The sequence below is a fragment of the Pangasianodon hypophthalmus genome, chromosome 10 (genome assembly GCF_027358585.1).
Source record: "Pangasianodon hypophthalmus isolate fPanHyp1 chromosome 10, fPanHyp1.pri, whole genome shotgun sequence".
NCBI lineage: Eukaryota > Metazoa > Chordata > Actinopteri > Siluriformes > Pangasiidae > Pangasianodon > Pangasianodon hypophthalmus.
Genome location: NC_069719.1, coordinates 23,020,543 through 23,038,937, shown reverse-complemented (window position 1 = coordinate 23,038,937; position 18,395 = coordinate 23,020,543). Strand labels below are relative to the sequence as shown.

At 40.8% G+C, this 18,395-nt stretch overlaps 1 protein-coding gene across 10 annotated transcripts in view; it reads left to right on the top strand.

Moving 5' to 3' along the window:
* The window catches only part of LOC113534106 (ankyrin-3-like), a 198,734-nt gene that overhangs the window by 9,801 nt on the left and 170,538 nt on the right, over positions 1-18,395 (top strand). For 9 of the 10 annotated variants that reach the window (XM_053237301.1, XM_053237298.1, XM_053237296.1 and 6 more), the window contains exons 3-4: positions 2,524-2,535; positions 7,790-7,889. In XM_053237301.1, the coding sequence (XP_053093276.1) occupies positions 2,524-2,535; positions 7,790-7,889 (112 nt within the window). Of the gene's footprint in view, positions 1-2,242; positions 2,323-2,523; positions 2,536-7,789; positions 7,890-18,395 lie in introns of all 10 variants that reach the window. The other variant, XM_053237299.1, reaches the window with a different exon arrangement.

Here is an 18,395-nt window from a genome sequence, read left to right as displayed (position 1 = left end):
CATGTTTTTGATAATTAGTGAGGGTCACACTCTGCTGAGTAGTTTGACACCAAAATAGATATAACAAAAATCCTAGGACAAGTTCTCACAAAGCAGGTTTTGCATATAATGCAAATTACCAAAAAAAATCTAAGTGGGTGGAGCTAAATGGTTCTTGAGGTTTTTTGTTTTCAGGAGAACCGGGACAAGAATGACCAAAAAGAATTTTCACTGTAGGACTTACGGTAATCGAGATATGAGCCAAAATGTAAAATGCTTTGCTATAGCACCATCATTAACCTGATTGGGCTCATCTCTCTTGCCTGAGTTGTGGGAGGGAGTTCTACAAACTGACAAACTTTCATGTCTCTAGGACCTACTGTTTGGTTTGCTTGATCAGTTTTAGTGGAGAAAAAGAAGAAGAAGGATAGAGAAGAAGAAGAAAAATCTTAAGAAAAAGCAATAGGGTTCCAAGTGCTACATACTTGGCTCCCTAATAATAAAATTAAAAATCCAAAAAAAACAATAGGGTTACAAGGCTGTTTGTAGGCTGCAGTAAGTTCTGGGAAATGGAGTTTGTTGATAATTCTGGAGTTGACCTGACAGAACATGACAAGGTACGCTGGTTGTCGTACAATGTCGAGTGGTGCTGGTGGTGTCATGGGAGAATATCAGTAGCCAGTGGTCCAGGTGTGAAGGTTTTGTGGCCTGATATGTGAAATGATGGTGCTATTCAGCAGTGTCGTGGTAAATCGAGTTTGTATGTGGCCTCATTGACTTGTTTTAGAATCTTGTAAGACCTGATGTATCTGGGATTTAGTTTCTTACGTCCTTGTGGGTTTCTAAAGTCCTTGGTGGCCAGCTAAAGTTGGTTTCTGGGCTGATACCGTGGTGTTTCTCCTCCTCCTTGGTGTTTGTGCCACTTGTTCTAGGCATCTATGTGTGCTCTCCCAAATGTGTTCGTTCCTTTTAAACCACTCGTCCACTGTGGGTGAGTCAGTGGGGTTGGCGTTCCAGGGGAACAGAGGGGGCTGGTAACTGAACAACGCATTGGAAAGGGGTTAACTGGTTCACTGAGTGTCTTAGGGAATTCTGGGCATATTTGGCCCATGGCAGAAACTGGGCCCAATCCTCCTGGTTCTCAGCACAGAAGGCTTTCTCCACCTGCCACGTCTGCAGGTGGTACCCCGAGGTTAGGCTTACCGTCACACCTAATTTTTCCATGAAGCTGGACCAGACTTGTTATGTGAACTGCGTGCCTCTGAGTTCTGGGTAACGGGGTTTGTCGATAATTCCGGAGTTGACCTGACACCTGCTCTCAAAGCAGAATGGGATGTTAATGGGGAAAAAAGAATGGCTCATAGCCTGTTCTGTATGAACTATTAGGTGATAACATTTGTAATGCTATTTAAAAAAAAATAATTATCTGTTTTCCAAATACTGAAAATATATAACTTCAAAAACATGAATTCATGAATAACTTGCACACTGAAAAACATGTTTGTAAATCTTCTGATCCATGATGGAACTATGATTCTATGATGGAACATAGAAACTGATGAACTTAACATTACAAAACAATGTGACATACTGATATATAAATCCACCTTATTTTGCACTGCGGAAGTAAGTAATAGCATAAATGTCCTCTTTTTGTGTGAGAATTCCACTTCAATTTTTTAAAAATGTAGTAACATAGAAAAAAACAGATATTTCATGTCTGCATTCACTTAGGTTTCCTTAATAGAAATTGTTCATTAGCTGCAATAACTCACAGTGCTTTAACATTTGATACCAAAGTATATTTCCAAGTTTTTTTGTACTTTAACTCAAGCAGAAATATACAATAAAAACCTCTACTTACTCCTAACAGAAACAATAGGGATTGAGGAATAGAAAGTAATGGAATTGTTGCTTTAATTTTGATATGGAAAGACAGTATAATCAGCTTATATTTGTAATAAGCACTTAGGCAAATGAAGTACATGTTGCCTTTGTGGTTGTATGAGCATTCTGTGTTCCGAGCATAACTGCTATGTAGTTGAGGCAAGACAAACAACCTTTTTTTTCATTCTTTACCACTGAGAAAGTTGCTGAAAGTATTAAAAGCTGCTGTTCATTTTTATGTTAATTGATAAATTTGTTCTTTTAAAATTGGAGGATAGACGAGTAAGTGGATGATCATAATGTACTGAAATTTTGGTGTTTGTGGTCATTGTTGTCATCATCCTAATGCGATATGCTGTCTGGCTCTGTTTCTCAGAGAATCAGCGGAGCATTGTTCTCTCTAAGCATTGGTTACTGGATGTGCACCGACACACACACACCCCTTATGACATTAAGGTATTGTCTAGAATAACACTGAGGTCAGAACTCAGTAACTCTTTACATTTGTGAGTAATATAAACAGCCATTTAGACATGTCTGAGAGCAAAACGCATGCTAAGACCTCAGCAACATATTTGAACCTATTGTGTCTCCCCTCTGCAAGGCTTTGCTTGTCACTCATCTTTTTCTTCTCTCACTTTCTTTCTTCCTCTCCAGCCGCAGAATCAGGTAAGAGCTCTAATCTCTCCCTCACATACAATTTTCCTCTTCTTTTCTATTTCTCATTCTCTCCTCTTTCTATCTGCTTTTGTTTTTAAAACTTCTACCTTTTTCTCTGGGCTTACATGATTTCTGCAGCTATAAATTCTGTTGTTGTGCCTTTTATTTTTGAATACAACCAATTGTGCACCACTCTGTCGTCTAGCGTAATACATTTCCATAGAGACTCCTTTCTCTGCTCATCTCATGCATGCTGGGGTCCAGACAAAATAAATGTGTACTCACATGTCATAGAACTCCTAACATTCAGCTGATATTTAAAATTCAACAATATTCAACACCATCCTAATTCAGAGTTCTAATTTGTTTAATGGGGGTACAGTGAGTCAGCATCTGATCTAATTGCAAACCCAGTCAAAGCAGAATTACTGAGTGTGTTTGGCATTGCTATGTAGCATAAACCCAACATCACTCCATGATCAGTTTCACAAGCACCTCTGCAGGCTGGGGAGTTGGAGATGAGATGAGAGTGCAGTGTGTATGTGTGTGAAAGAGAGATTAAAAATGTGTTTTGGATGACCTAGCAGCACATTTAAAGTTAATTTTTGTGGTGTTCATTTTCCTTTAGATTCAAAATGTTTTGTGGTTGGTTTTGCTGGCATGAATTGTTTTGTTCTTTGTTTTGTTGGTTTCCCTGGTCATGATATTGTACAACTACCATGCTATGTAACTTCTAGGCATAAACAAATCACCATACTTACAATTATGCCTTATGCAAGATGTTACTTTCATGATGGTGCTTCATTGTTCATGTTTTCCTTAACAAACCTGTCAGTAACAAATTTTCTTCTTAGAGCTACTGTATCTAAAACTTTTGATTAAAAATTAAATTAGCAACATTACTGAGATAAGTGGGGGTGGGGGGTGACTAACCCTGGGAAGCCTAAATTTTCATTTAGAATCAGAGCTGTCAGATTGGATTTGTCTTGACAGATACATCATACTCTATCCACAATCTAAGGAACAAAAGCAAATCCTACTATAAATAATGACAGTCATTAGTTATAAAAAGTAATTAATTCATGTGTTTGTGTTAATTTGTGATTGTGCTGTCAGTGTGATTTTGTGGAGAATATATAATTCAAATTGTTTTTTTTTTAATTTTACTGTCAGAAAAACTACTCTTGCTTATTTTTATTCCATTGGTGGAATAAGAATTGATGAATAAACACCATGAATCAACTTTGGGCTAGCCAGTAGTAGTGTAGGAATGCACTGAGTAACTGGCAATTTTGCTTTACACAGGCTTCTTTAAATCTGCATGTAAACTGCTAAGCTAATGCTCATTTTAGTTGCACTGAAGTATAATAATGGAAAAATGGAAAATATGGAAAGCCAAGGGTAACTTGGTTGGAGCTGGAAAGATCTACAGCTCAAATGGGAGAAGTTGTTCAATTCAATTCAGTTTTATTTGTATAGCGCTTTTAACAATGGACATTGTCACAAGGCAGCTTTACAGAAACAACTGGATTCACAAAAACATATATTGTAAATATGTGAATTTATCCCCAATGAGCAAGCCAGGTGCCCGTGGCAACTGCACCCCCAAAGCCACTACAGCAATCGCAGTCCCAAGCCATCACAGTACAACTCCCCATATGAGATCCCCAAGCCATCTCCACAGCCCCCAGGTGGCACCATTCCCAGCAATCCAAATGGTTCTTCAGGTCGTCCATATGGGCCCAACCCCAGCAGCAGAGAGCGAACTCAACTGATGAGAACTCCAACCAGAAGTAGGGCATCAGGAAGGGTCAGGCAGGTCCGGGGAGCAGAAGGGGTCAGGATCACTGGCATCTCAGAAGTAGCATGTGTAGGTCGACAGAGAGTGAGGGAGAGAGAGAGATGGAGAGAGATTGTTAGGTAAGCTTTTGTCCTCTAATGGCTAAGGACAATGTACTTTGCGTGCAGAGTGCAAGCAGGGACTCCGGCAAGACTAGCTATGACAGCATAACTAAAAGGGAGAGCCAGAAGCTAACACAGACATGAGGCAGCCAGCCACTCCACTTCAAAGCACATCTGTAGCCTACACACACTACAAAGCTGGGCTGAATGGAAGAGTGAGGAGAAGAAAGCCATTATTGAAAAAAACGCACATGAAATCCCATCTTGGAGACTCAGCAACTATGTGGAAAAAGATTCTCTGATTTCATGAGACCAAAAGTGATTTGTGAAACTGCTCATCACTCTGAGAACCCCATGGTGTAGGGAAGCATGATGGTGGTAACATGATGTAGGTGTAGGGATGCTTTTCATCAGCAGGAACTGGGAAAATGTTCAGGGTTGAGGCATAACAATGGAACCAAATAAAGGGCACTCCTAGAAAAAAACCTGTTCCACTCTGCAAGAGACTTGAGACTGAAGCAGAGGTTTACCTTCCAACAGGTCAACAACCCTAAGAAATTTTACCAAGAAGAATGTGCAAAAATTTCACAATCCAGATGAACAAAGCTGATCGAGACAACAGAGAGGACTTGCTCATGTGATTTATCAATTCCTGTAATATACTTCTGGTTTTTGAATCCTTTGCTGGGATTTTCTCACCTGTGTTGGTGTATAAACTATACTAGTTTTTTTTCATCAATAATTTTGTGTTATCATTTTCATTTGTTGTATTTTTCACTTTCCTCTTCTGCTGCATTTTCATTTTCTCAAAGATCCACATTGGATCTGCCTAAAATCATCTCCATGAAGCTTCGACTAAAGTATGTTTAACATTCAACATGGCAAACATTCAGCTTGTTCAGTGCAGGATGTTCTTCCTCCATCGTTGGTAGTAGCTTTATTTGTGATAAGTGTATATAGTTAGCTCTCTGATGGAGAAGACTGCAGCATTAGTGGTTACACACCCATATGCTAGAGAGGGTTAGTGAGAGCAAGAGCAGCATAGTTTTGTTAGGAGAAAGTCTGGGTGACAGGTGGAGATAGCATTAGAGCTCTCACAGTGGGTGATAGGGTAACTGTGGCATAATCGCAAAGCCAAAGCTAATGCTAAGGCTCACCCACGGGAGCACCACTTCTCTCCACTTCACAGGTAAAACAGGTTTGCTCCCCTCAGTGAAGCACATGCTTAGAAGCCTGTCTATAGACAGCATAGACTCACATACACACACACCATCCACTTTAATAGGAACACCTGTACACCTGCTCATTTATGTAGTTATCTAATCAAACAATAATGTGGCAGCAGCACAATGTATAAAATCATGCAGATTCAGGTCATGGGCTTCAGTTAGTGTTCACATCAAACATCAGAATGAAGGAAAAATGTGATCTCTGTGACTTTAACCATGGCATGGCCTGGTTCGAGTACTTCAGAAACTGCTGATCTCCTGGGATTTTCACAAACAACACTCTCTAGAGTTTACACAGAATGGTTTGTAAAACAAAAAACATCCTTTGTGCAGAGGGTCTGAGAGAGATCAAAGGAGAATGACCAGACTAGTCTGAGCTAACAGGAAGTCTACAGTAACTCAAATAAGCACTTTTTACAACCATGGTGAGCAGAAAAGCATCTCAGAACACACAACACATCAAATCTTGGGAGGGATGAGTAATAGACAAGAACAAGAATCTGAGGTTCTCATGGACACAGACTCACCGTAACTGGACAAAGACCAGGTGATTTTTTTTTCTGTCTGTCCAGTTTGGGTGAGTCTGTGCCCATGATAGCCTCAGATTCCTGTTCTTGGATGACAGGAGTGGAACCCAATGTGGTCTTCTTAGCCCATGCTTCAAGGTTCAATGTTTTGTGCATGCTGAGATACTTTTCTCACCATGGTTGTAAAGAGTAGTTATATCAGTTACTATATTCTTCCTGGCAGCTCGAACCAATCTGGCTATTTTCCTCTGACCTCTCTTATCAACAAGGCGTTTCCACAACAGAACTATTGCTCACTCAGGGTTTTTTGTTTTTCACACCATTCTGCATAAAGTCTAGAGACTGTTGTGTGTCAAATTCCCAGATCAGCAGTTTCTGAAATACTCAAACCAGCCCATCTGGCACTAACAACCATGCCACGGTTAAAGTCACAAAGATTGTTTTCCCCATTCTCATGTTTGATGTGAACATTAACTGAAGCTTTTGACCTGTATCTGCATGATTTTATGCATAGTGCTGCTGCCACAGCTGTTTGAATTGATCACATAATTATTCTGTTTTACTCCTGCCAGTTTTTTTGTCTGTTTGTTTATCTTTTTTTTCATGATGGAAATTGTACACAACATTGTTAATGTCCATTGCAATGCTTAGATCTGGAAAATCCTAATAAATAGAATAAAAAGGTGGTTTTGTGATTAAATATGCCACCAACAAATGTCTGATTTTCTGTTTAATTAACCTTTGTGTCACAATAAATAAATATTATCACTCTCAAATGTTTGATATATTGGGTAAAAATGACATTTAAGTCCATTTGTGGGGGTGAATACTTATGCAAGCCACATACAGGTAATAGATAATACAGATAATTATCTTGTTATAATGCACATTGTTTTGTAGAAATACATCTTTAGATGTGAATGTGGAGAGAGGGAATGGAAAGATGGAGAGTTGCACTGTGACAGAAGGAATGAGTGCTGGCAAGTGCTTTCAAGAAAAAGTATTATGAAACATACCCTTCAAACATAATAAAAAATAAAGTTAAAAATTCAATTCAAATTAAAATTTGCAGAGAAACAGGGAGATTGAGAATACAGTCACAGGCATAATGCCCATTTGTGAGGTGCTCAATAAAGAAACTATACAATAGTACTATCTACAATAGTAGAACAATAAAGAAATTCTACTCTGTAGCTTCTGTGCTGAAAGATGCAGCAGTTCTCAGTCTTGCTTACTACTGTGGAACTCACACATACTGCATATGTGTGTGCAGTGTGGAACCAGTGAGTAAAACTCTCTTCACTTTGCAGGCTTACAGGGACCAACACAATCTTTACAGAACTGCAGCATGATCACATAATGCAACACACATGCACTTGCATATCCATCTCTTTGACCACTCTTGTCTTTTCTTTCTATTTCACTTCTTCCCCCTCACCCACTTGCTCACTTAGACATGGAGGAGTGTTTCTTTGTTCATCCCTGGAGGTTACATGCAGTAATGTTTGTGTTTTGTTTTGTTTGTCCCTCTGTGTCTTTTCTTTCTCTCTCTCTCTCTCTCTCTTTTTCGATATGTTTGTGTGTTTGTAACACACCACACCACAGTATGCACTCCCTTAGCTCGGACAGATCCAACACTGTGAACCGAACATCATTTGCAAGAGAAAGCATGATTGAGGACATCCTAGTTCCAACCAAAAGCACGGTGAGACGTAACTCATTTTCTCCCACTCTTGCTCCACTTGTTCTCTTTGTCTCTGACTTGTCATTCATCTCTCAGAGACCACATTGAAATCTGGGATTTTTTTATTTAAAACTGGAAACAAAGTTTTAGAATTTTGAAAATTCTAAAACAAAAAAGGAAATGTGCAACATCTATTTAATATTCAAGATGTTGCACAATTTCAAGGTCATTATATAAATTTAATCATTTGTAATATTGTGAGATCTGTGAGTGTTATCCCTTCCACTGAAGCACATGTTCAGATGATATGCAGATTTATTTGATCTAACATGGATCATAAGTTTTTACACAAACTTGCGGAGTCTGTGTCAGCTTGAGTGCATAATGTCATTAAAGCAAGAAGGAGACATACCAAATACTAAGAAAATCGGAAACTCGTAAATATTTCTAAGATTCTGCTTTTCACTCAAGTTATTGCTGACAATATTATTTGTAATGAAAATGTTTGTGTTAAATTGAAAAAGAATGCCAAACAGAAGCATTTTGACTAATGGCGTCACGTATTTCCCCCTTAGGCATGCCTAAGCAGCCTGTAGCCACGTGTGTTATGTTTGTGTTTGTTTATGTTGCCACATGTGTTTTTGTTTTGAAGTATAAAGTATTGTTCAGTGTTTACCTGCCTGTCCTTACCGAGCCATTTGTTTCATGTTGTGATATTCTAGTTCCTGATCTCGTTCTGTTCCCTTGTGTATGTATTTTGGATTACCCCTGCTTTTGCCTTTTGCTTATCACCTGACCTCTGCTTGTGTACTGTTCCTGAGTTTGTTTCACATTTGGATTTGTCTTCCTGCTCTTTACATAAAATGCTTTTATTGCACCTGCCTCCATCTTAGCTTTCCAGTCCCTCACAAATGGTCTCAGACTTTTGGACCCCACTGTATATTGTTTCAATAATCCTATTTGTTGCTGCCAAGTTTCATATTTAGATCATATTTAACAGGTGTTAATGTTTCTTAAATCCTATTTTAAATATCATATTCAACATCCTATTTATTGCTGTAAATCCTAAATAAGTACTGTAGAAAAAGATAAATACTGTATTCAGCAGATGCTAATGATTAATGTTTCAATATTCCTATTTATTGTTGTCAAGTATCTTATTTAACAGGTGTTAATGTTTCTTAAACCTTATTTATTGCTGTCAAGTACCGTATTCAGCAGATGCTAATAATTAAGTTTTAGACAAAGAATAATTTATATTCACAAGTTGAAAACATTTTGATTCTGTCTTTCTCATGCACATGTGTGCACACAAACAGGCACTTGTGGTCACTTAAGGTCAAAGGTCATGGGGATGTAATGTTGCAAACAACTGTTTTGTATGTATCCTGTTTATCAGTTTTCCTGCCACAGACACACAATTAGACACGTTTTTAAAAACCATACATGCACTAATTATTCAAGTATTCAAGTATCCAGGGGTGGGCCTCCCTAAGACACACTTGCATGCATGCAACTAATTTTTTTGACCCATTAGAATAAAGCAATACATATCCCTTCGTTTTCATTCAAATACTATAATTCTTTAGATGTAGAATACTGTTGATACTTTGAGCGCTCAAGTATGGCCGCTTGTGTTTTAAAGCACGATAAGATTGAATATTACATGATAAGATTCAATATTGGGAACAGGTGAACGGTTACACAGCTGAATTTTCTTTCATTGTGGAAAAATGGATAGCTGTGCAGTTCACAATGTCAGTACCGAGGCAGATTTACTGCACTACTGAGACTGTAATGTTTGACCAATGTGACTGGAAAAAGTTCTGTTAATGGTGTAAAATCTTTGGCTACGTTTTTAGGATGGATTTCTTTTCAGACCTCTACAGGCATAATTGGAGAAACAGTACAGCTCAGCATCACACATTCCAAATCAGCACAACAAATTTCTCCAAGAAACAGGTTTCACTGCATTGTTTTTCAAGAAATACAGGTGACTATTCTTCTGATAATTAAGAGAATTTTGAAGTGAGGTATAAACGAACCAGCTGGCATGATCTATAATCTTACTTTCAACAGATCAATGAATTATTCCAAAAGTTGGTGAAAAACAAAGAAACAGAAAAAATAAAAGTAAAGGAATGTGATCTCTTCTGAGGTTATCATTTGCTACTCTTTCAAAGTTGAAGGCAGAAACCCCATTTTCTCCCCAAGACTCCACCCATAGGACTTATAAATAAATCTTCTGACCATTGGCAAACAGTATGGCTTGTGAATTCAAGCCCGTATTTACAACACAGTTGCTACCCCGAATGACGACGCAACCAGTTCAGAGTTTGAAGATGATGTCCAAGGTGAAACCCTAGGAAAAATAAATCAGACCTATCTATCAACGAATGATATAACTGACAGATGCATAAACACCTTGATCAAAAATTATTGATCAAGATAACAAGACAACTGCCATGGATGACCAATTGAACACTCGAGGCAACTCCAACACTCAAGTTTGTTTGTTCCTGATGTGAGCTATCTGGACTTGCATGCCAGGAGATAAACTGTGGAAAAAAAAATTGTTCAGACCTTGGCTGAAATACTCACTTGCCAAGTTCTGCAATTAGCAATTTTTCTGCAATCCAGAAAAAATTCAGGGCATTTCTGAAGTTGCTTTTGTGATCGGCAAGATGATTCTCACATCTAAACTGTTCTGAATGAAATCAGAGACAAAACGAAGACATTTGCTGTGATTAAGTGTACAAAGAATTCATAGACTGTTGGGTATTTCACATGTCCATGGAACCCACGGATCATCCACATACATGGGAAACTTGAGAACATGCTGTGTCTTTTCTGACACTGAGAAAAGCCTTAAGAGAAAGTTTAAATCAAACTCCAAAAAAATTAGTCAATGACAGTGTTTTTCACTGATCATGTTTCTGTTGACATAGAAACTGTTTACACACTAGGTGTTGTGACTTTAATTAGTTATGTTTCTTTGAGTTATACTAGGAGCTAGTATACTAGAACTGGTTCATGTCTCTTTAAAAGTTAAAAAACAACAAAAACATTATGACTTCCAGAATTCCTAGTTAGTTTGTAAACTATGAAAAAAGAAAGACTCCGTATACTACAACATGAAACCCAGGAAGTTTGCTGGACTACACTAAAAGTTGGAAAGAATGATGTTAACAGAAATGGTTGAGTGACACAAACAAATGAAATGAAAGAAAGGGACTGTTCAGGCATGCACAACAAAGTTGTTAATGCGCATAGAGGAGGAAGTTAGCCAGGATGATCCTGAAAGTGAAAGGTTACAAGAGATGTTGTCCATGTTGTCAGTAAAAGAAAAGAGTTTGGTGGAATTGGACAAAGGAATTGAGGATGAAATAGCAATTGAGGAACTGGAGGTGGAGGTTGAGAGCACCCAGGAGTACAAGGACTGCATCCTGCTGTGAAAGAGCCTCGCTAGCAGAGTGGATCACAGAGTGATCCAGAAAAGCCACAAGTTTGTGAGAATCCAACACATCTCAGCAATGCTGCCATGTCAGACAGGGTGCTGAATAAACAGTCCGTTAAGCTGCCAGGGTCTCACCCTAACAGAGAGCAACCACGACTCAGCAATTAAGCTGCTTCAGAACAGATTTGGAAGAAGGGACATTGTGGTTAATGCTCATATGTCAAAGTTGCTGAATTTGACTCCTGTTCTTTGACATTGCTCATGTCAGACAGACTCCAATGAAGAAATATTGAGGAATGATTATCTGCATCAGGGCATATGCAAGTTGTTGGATGACAATGTGGTTATCTACATCAGGGCATATGCAAGGACTCTGATGACAATGTGGCAGCCAAGCAGACAGACAGTGTGAAGTATTACCTACCTCATCATGCTGTTCTGAGAGAGGACAAGTTAATAACATAACTGAGAGTGGTATATGATACCTCATCACATGACGAGGACTGCCCATCCAATAACTTTCAATAATTCAATAACTATATACTATAATAACTACAATTCAATAACTATCTGCTCACAGGACCAAACTTGAACCCATTTGAACCCACATCACCAAAGCCTTGTTGCAGATTTCCCTAGCAGAAAGGGACAGAGATGCTGTCTGATTCCTGTGGCTAAATGGGCCTCCATCTAAAGACGATGAAAATGAGATGTGTGTTATGAGAATAAAAACAGTTCTACTGGCAGCTACATTCAGAAGGCATCTTCAACAATATGAAACAAAAAAGCCCACAGTTGTAGAGACATTGAGTGAGTCACTTCAGGTGGATAATTTCATTGCAGGTTTGCATGATGCAGATGAAACCTACTGTCACTACCAGTGCAAAGGAGCCTCTCTCTTCTGCATGAACTTGTGCAAATGGATGACTAATTCTGCAGACTTCATAGTAAGGTGAGCAGAAAGCACAGGTGAATGCAATGGACCCAGATTCAGATCAAACTGTGCTTAAAGTATTAGGGTTAGTGTAGAGGCCAGAGAAAGAAATGACTTTGTATTTGTTCAGAAACAATTGATGGACATTCTGAAGAGTAGAGAAAACACAAAGAGAAGTGTGCTTTGATTTTCTGCATGCATATTTGACCCTATTGGTTTCCTCACTACTTTCACCCTTAGGGTGAAGTGCTTGTTTCAAGAAATGTAGGAGAGGGGAATTAGCTGGGATGAGGACTTACCAGTAGCTCTTGTATAGCAATAGCAGCAGTGGTGTATGGATCTACCTCAATTTCACTTAGATGGTAGATTGATGTGCAGCAAACTAGTAAGTTCAGCAAGCTCCATGTTTTCTGTGATGCCAGTTAAATGGTCTATAGTGCTGCTGCATATCTGCAAGGAAATACTATGTGTGGGGAAATAGTCACCAGTCTGATAGCATCAATGTCCAGAGTGGCCCCACCGAAGAAAATTACTACGTCTGGAACTAATGGGAGCATTAATTGGTGCTAGATTAGGAAACAACCTCTTGAAACCCCTAAACATGGAAAAGAATCATCTTAACAGTTCAGCTCAGTTCTGAGTTCAGCTCAGAAATGGAAATCCTTTGCTGCAAATTGAGTGGCTGAGATTCAAAATTTCACAAATCCTGTCATCACAGTAAGTCATGGATACACTGTGATGGAAAGACAAACCCTGCTGACCTTCCCACAAGAAGGTTGACTGCAGGTAACCTTTTACATAGTCAGCTGTGGAGGAGTGGACCTTCATTTCTGTTATCAGCACCTGAATGACAGCAAATTCAAGAGATTGCAGGTTATGAGGTTAATACAGAGTTAAGATCCATGTTTCAAGTTGCAGTTCAGTTGACTGTCAGTCACAAAACACAAAACACCTTGTGGCTGAAGCATGGTGGACACAAATCACAAAGCAGCAGAGTTTCCTCCTGAAATCAGGACAAAACATAACAAAGGCTCAAAAATTAAAGGAATTGAAACCCTTTTTGATGAACATGACTTGCTCAGTGTTGGAGGAAGAAATTTCTCAGACAAAGGAATCGCATGGAAATTCATTGTGGAATGAGCTGCTTGGTGGGGTGGATTCTGGGAGAGGCTTGTGAGGTCTGTGAAGACTTCTCTAAAAATGGTGCTTGGAAGGGTTGCACTGAACTTTGAGGTGCTATTCACCATACTGACAGAAGTGGAGGCTATGCTAAATTCTTCCTTACTTATGTGCACAATGACCTGGATGCCTAAACCACTTATGCTTTCTCATTTTCTCATTGATAAAATGCTCACTTCCCTTCTTCAAAAGATATTCCCACCTGTAACTCACTGTCCAGTCTGAAAAGAGAGGAAGTGATATAAAAGTCTAAGTACAAAGACAGACCCTTGACAAACCTTTAGAACCACTGGAAGAGGGACTACATGATGGATTTGAACTGTGCCCATAAGTGTAGAATTTCTACTTCCACTGAACTGAAGGTGTGAGATATTGTGCTCATTGAAGATGGCAAACTGCCAAGACAAATATGGAAAATACCTGTCATGGGATTTTGTTGAGAAGACCTATTCAGCTACTGTATCCTTTAGAGATTAAGGACTAAATAAGTTATGAACTGTTGTTCATCGGGTGGGAGGCTGTTGTGACTTTACTTATTTTTCTTTAATTTATCTGTTATGAGATAAGAAACTGGTTCATGTCTCTTTAAGAGTTAAAAAAACAGCAAAAAGATACTACTTCTAGAATTCTTAGTTAGTCTGTGAACTACCAAAAAAGAAAAAGACTCTGTACACTGCAGCATGCAATGTGGGAATCAAACTAATATTTCCAGGTTGGGAAGCAAGCGTGTTACCAGTATGCCACAAGGAGGGCTAAACATAAAGGGGAAGTCAGTCAGACAGGGTTTGAGGTCTGACACTCATCCTATGGCAAATGAAACAAAAGCAGAAGTGTTCATGAGAATGGAAACCAAAGGTGGAACTAAAAGCATAAACTTAATTGGGAGGCATTTAAACTTAGATTAATTATAAATTTGAGGAACACCAGGGGAGAACTCTCTGACCACTACAGGGAGCTAACCAGAAAACAAAAGCATTTTATTTTTTTTGCTTAAGGGAAGGAACTCGAGAACTTGAGAGGTGGCTAGGTTGAGGCGAGGTCAACCTATCCCAGAGGAAGGACTAGAGTATAGCTCTTGTTTAAAATATCAGAAATTACCAGACAAGTCTTTTGCCAGGACTCAAACAAAGACTGAGAACATGTGAGCTGGCAAGCTCTGCTTAAGTACGTAGGAGGCCAGGTGAAGCTCATTGCTCCTGATTACTTTGGAGCTGTTCTGTGCCTCCCTTTGTTGGCTGAAGATGCAGCCCCAGGCTCAGCTGTTACAGGACCCCCCCTCTGAGGATGTTCCCAGCCCCGCAGCACGGTAGCGCCTGAAAGCCACGATGAGCTCGGGGTCCAGGTTGTTGCATGTGTGGACCCATGAGAGCTCCTCCGAACCATACTTTTCCCCAGTACTGGGTGCTACTCTGGACCTGCTGCATGTCCAAGAGGCATCTGACGGCTACCCTTCCACCAGGTGTGGGGCTGGGGCATGGGTGCTACAGAGTATGGGCCTCTGGCAGGACACATGAAACATGGGGTTGATCAATGGAGGAGCAACTGGGGGAACTCTGTAGCATGGAGCCAGCTTCTGGGTCTCCATAAGGAGGGGCAGGTCCTTGACGATGTCCAGGCCGGAAGGAGGGCCAGGGGTTTTGGGCCTTTTCCCCTACCAGACGGCAGCTCTGTGCAATATGTTGTGCTGTAAGGCCCTCTACATCAGCATCCTACTCCAGAAACATTGGAGGAGTATATCCAAACTAGAACTTGAAATGGGATATACCCAAGGATGAGTGCCACAAGATGTTGTGAGCATATTCCATCCAGATAAGGTGCTAAGCAGGAGGATGGGTAGGAGGAGGCCATACATCATAGTGTCTGTTCGAGATCTTGGTTGACTGTCTTTGTTTGGCCACTAAACTGGCAGCAAAAACCCAAAGACAGACTGACTGACACCCCTAGCATTTGGCAAAAGGCCCTCCAACACAGCCGAGTGCAACCCATGGAACCAGACTACTTGCTTCCAAGCCTTAGAGAAGTGGTCGACCATGACTCTAAGGTTCTCCAAGGCCTGCAAGTTTGTCGCAGTACCCAGGCTCCTGTCAGCCAGAGAGACAGCAAGACTACTGCTGCAGCATGTAGTCCAGTTCCACGGGTTGCCCTTAGTTGTTGTATCAGACTGAGGGCCCTAGTCTATCATCATGTTGCCCTGGGATGCAGGCACCATAAAATATGGTGGCGTCTGGGTGTGAAGAGATGGGCAAAGGCTGGAGTAGGTTCTTGTCCTGGGCTCCACGTTGCATGCACATACCTGGCAGGCCGCTACATAGGCCACCAGAACTGCCAATGTAGGAACTTCAGGGTGCAGATGACCCCCCGAATGAACCACAAATGGTAAGGCATATCTCCATCATAGTACTTTGGCCCTGACAGGGGTAGGGACCTAGAGCCTAACCAGAGGCCCTCCACCTGGGTCCGGCTCACCTTGGAGTGCGTCCCAAATGGCCACAATTTGTTTTTCCAGGACTAAAGTTTCTTGCGGCTGCTCAGAAGATGGGGCTACCACTGGCTGGAGAGAGCATTGGGCTAAGTGTTCTTTGAGACTGGTCAAACTATGCAAAGAAGAGTGCCCACCTGACCTGGCCAGGGTCAAGGTGGTTGGTCTGCTGAATGTAGGCCAAGTTTTTGTGGTCCATCCAGACCAGGAATTGGTGTTTTGCCCTCTCCAGACACTGCCTCCTATCCTCCAGTTTAATGGCTAAAAGTTCCCAGTCCCCAATTTCTTAATTGTGCTCAACAGAAGTGAGGCAATGTGGAAAGCAGACACAGGGGTGCAGCTTCCAGTTGGAGCCACACCATTGGAAAAGGACTGCTCCTATGCCTACATCATAGGCATTCATTCTACCACAAATTGGAGCTCAGGATCTGGAAGCTACAGGATGGGGCCATGGACAGGTGGTACTTGAGCTCCTCAAACACCTCTTGGGCTTCTGAGTTCCACTGAAACTGCCCTGTGCATTTCTTGGTAAGGGTGGTTAGTGGTGCAGCCATGTACAAAAAATTCCAGATGAAGTGCTGGAAGAAATTAGCAAAGCCCAGAAATCATTGCACTAGGCAGACAGATGACGAGTGTGGCCAGTCCGTGACTGCCTTGATCTTGGTGGAGTCCATGGTCAGATGTCCCTTGGACACCACAAATCCCTGGAGGGTGACCAACTGAGCATGGAAGAGTGATTTATCCAATTTTCATAGAGATGGGTCTTTAGGGGCAACTTCAAAACCTCCTGACATGAACCAAGTGTTTGTCTGTCAACCATCTGTAAATGAGGATGTCATTTAGACAAACATGTAGCAGTCAATGACCTCCCCCATGACCTCTTTGATGTAATGCTGGAAGACAGCTGGTGCATTCTTCAGCCTGAAAGGCATCACAAGTTACTCATAATGGCCAGGTTATGAAGGCCATCTTCCATTCGTCACTCTCCCTGACTCAGATGAGATTGTAGGCACCGCACAGTACCAGCTTGGTGAACACAGAAGCCTCAAATACAGAGGTCATGACTAGTAAGCAGTAATGGTCCTTGAACATGATCTTGTTTAGGCCTGATAATCTATGCAGGGGAGAAGGGGCCCCTCCTTCTTAACCACAAAGAAGAACCCCGCCCCTGCCAGAGAGGTGGAAGGCCATATGAAACCCAAGGCCAAGGCCTTCTGAATGTTGTCCTCCATGCTATACTCACTCTCTCACACTTGTGGCTGATGTACAGTATGCGGTGCTCTTCCTCCTCTTCCAACTTGGACAACACGGCCCCCAGCCCCCTATCCGAAGTGTCCGTCTGTAAAATGAAAGGGAGAGAGAAGTCAGGAGAATGTAAGAGTGGCGCATCACAGAGTGCAGCTTTTAACTGAATAAAAGCCTGAAGACAGGGCTCCATCCACTGGACCAGATCACCGTTTTAGTGAGATCAGTCAGCTGGCTGGTGACATGAAGGACCTGCCCTGATCAGTCAGGCCCTCTTTCGGGATCTCAGGTTCTCATCTCATGACTGCTCCAAGGGGAAATCCCCAAGGGACATGGAGGGGTATTAGAGCCTCAAGGAAACTTGCCATATATTCTTGGTATGAATCCCAACAATCTGTTAACTTTCACTGAACCAGGTAATTTTTCTGATTATCTTGCTGAAATTCAGACTAATGTTGCACTATCCCATCCCTATTTTTCAATTATTAAGGATAGGTTATATTGAGTGACGCAGGACACTCAGACTAATGAAGAGATGACCCAGTTGTTGGTCCCAAAAAGCTGTTGGTCCCAAACTACCTTTTACACAATGATTCAGACTTTTCTGAGTATCAAAGAGACTGTGAAATCCTTGTACCCTTACTGAGATGTGTACATACTGCATAAGGAGGAAAACAACAAAGTTGTCACTATTACATATGACAAGCCACAATATGTATGTCAAGTCAGATCAGAACAAGCATATAATTTTTAGATACAAGAACTTTACAGCTAAACTACACTTCTAAACCTGCTAAACATTTGTTCCATCTGTAAAAATGATAGATAGAATGTATGTTGATACAGGTATGTGAATTACTATGTCCACCAGGCCAGAAATGGCCTTCCAGGCTTTCACAGTGGTAGGGGTACCATCTATGTTTAGGAGGTCTGTTCAAGGGATTTTTTTTAGAATAGCAGTTCTGTTCATCAAAAGGGGTTTTGCTTTTGAAAAGCCTCATTTAAAACAGTGGCTAAAGGTATTGTAAGCAATGTATTGAGCAACATTATGACCAATATTCAAATTCAGAATCACGATGGATCAGGTCTCGTGTTGATTGTGTGTAAACAGCTAAAAGGGCCTACTGGGTATTGACACATGATTCTGAATAAAATCTGTAAGGGATCTCTCACAAAAGAAAGCAGCTGAACTTTTTTTATGGCTTTCTTACACAGTCTGTCATCAGAGTGTAC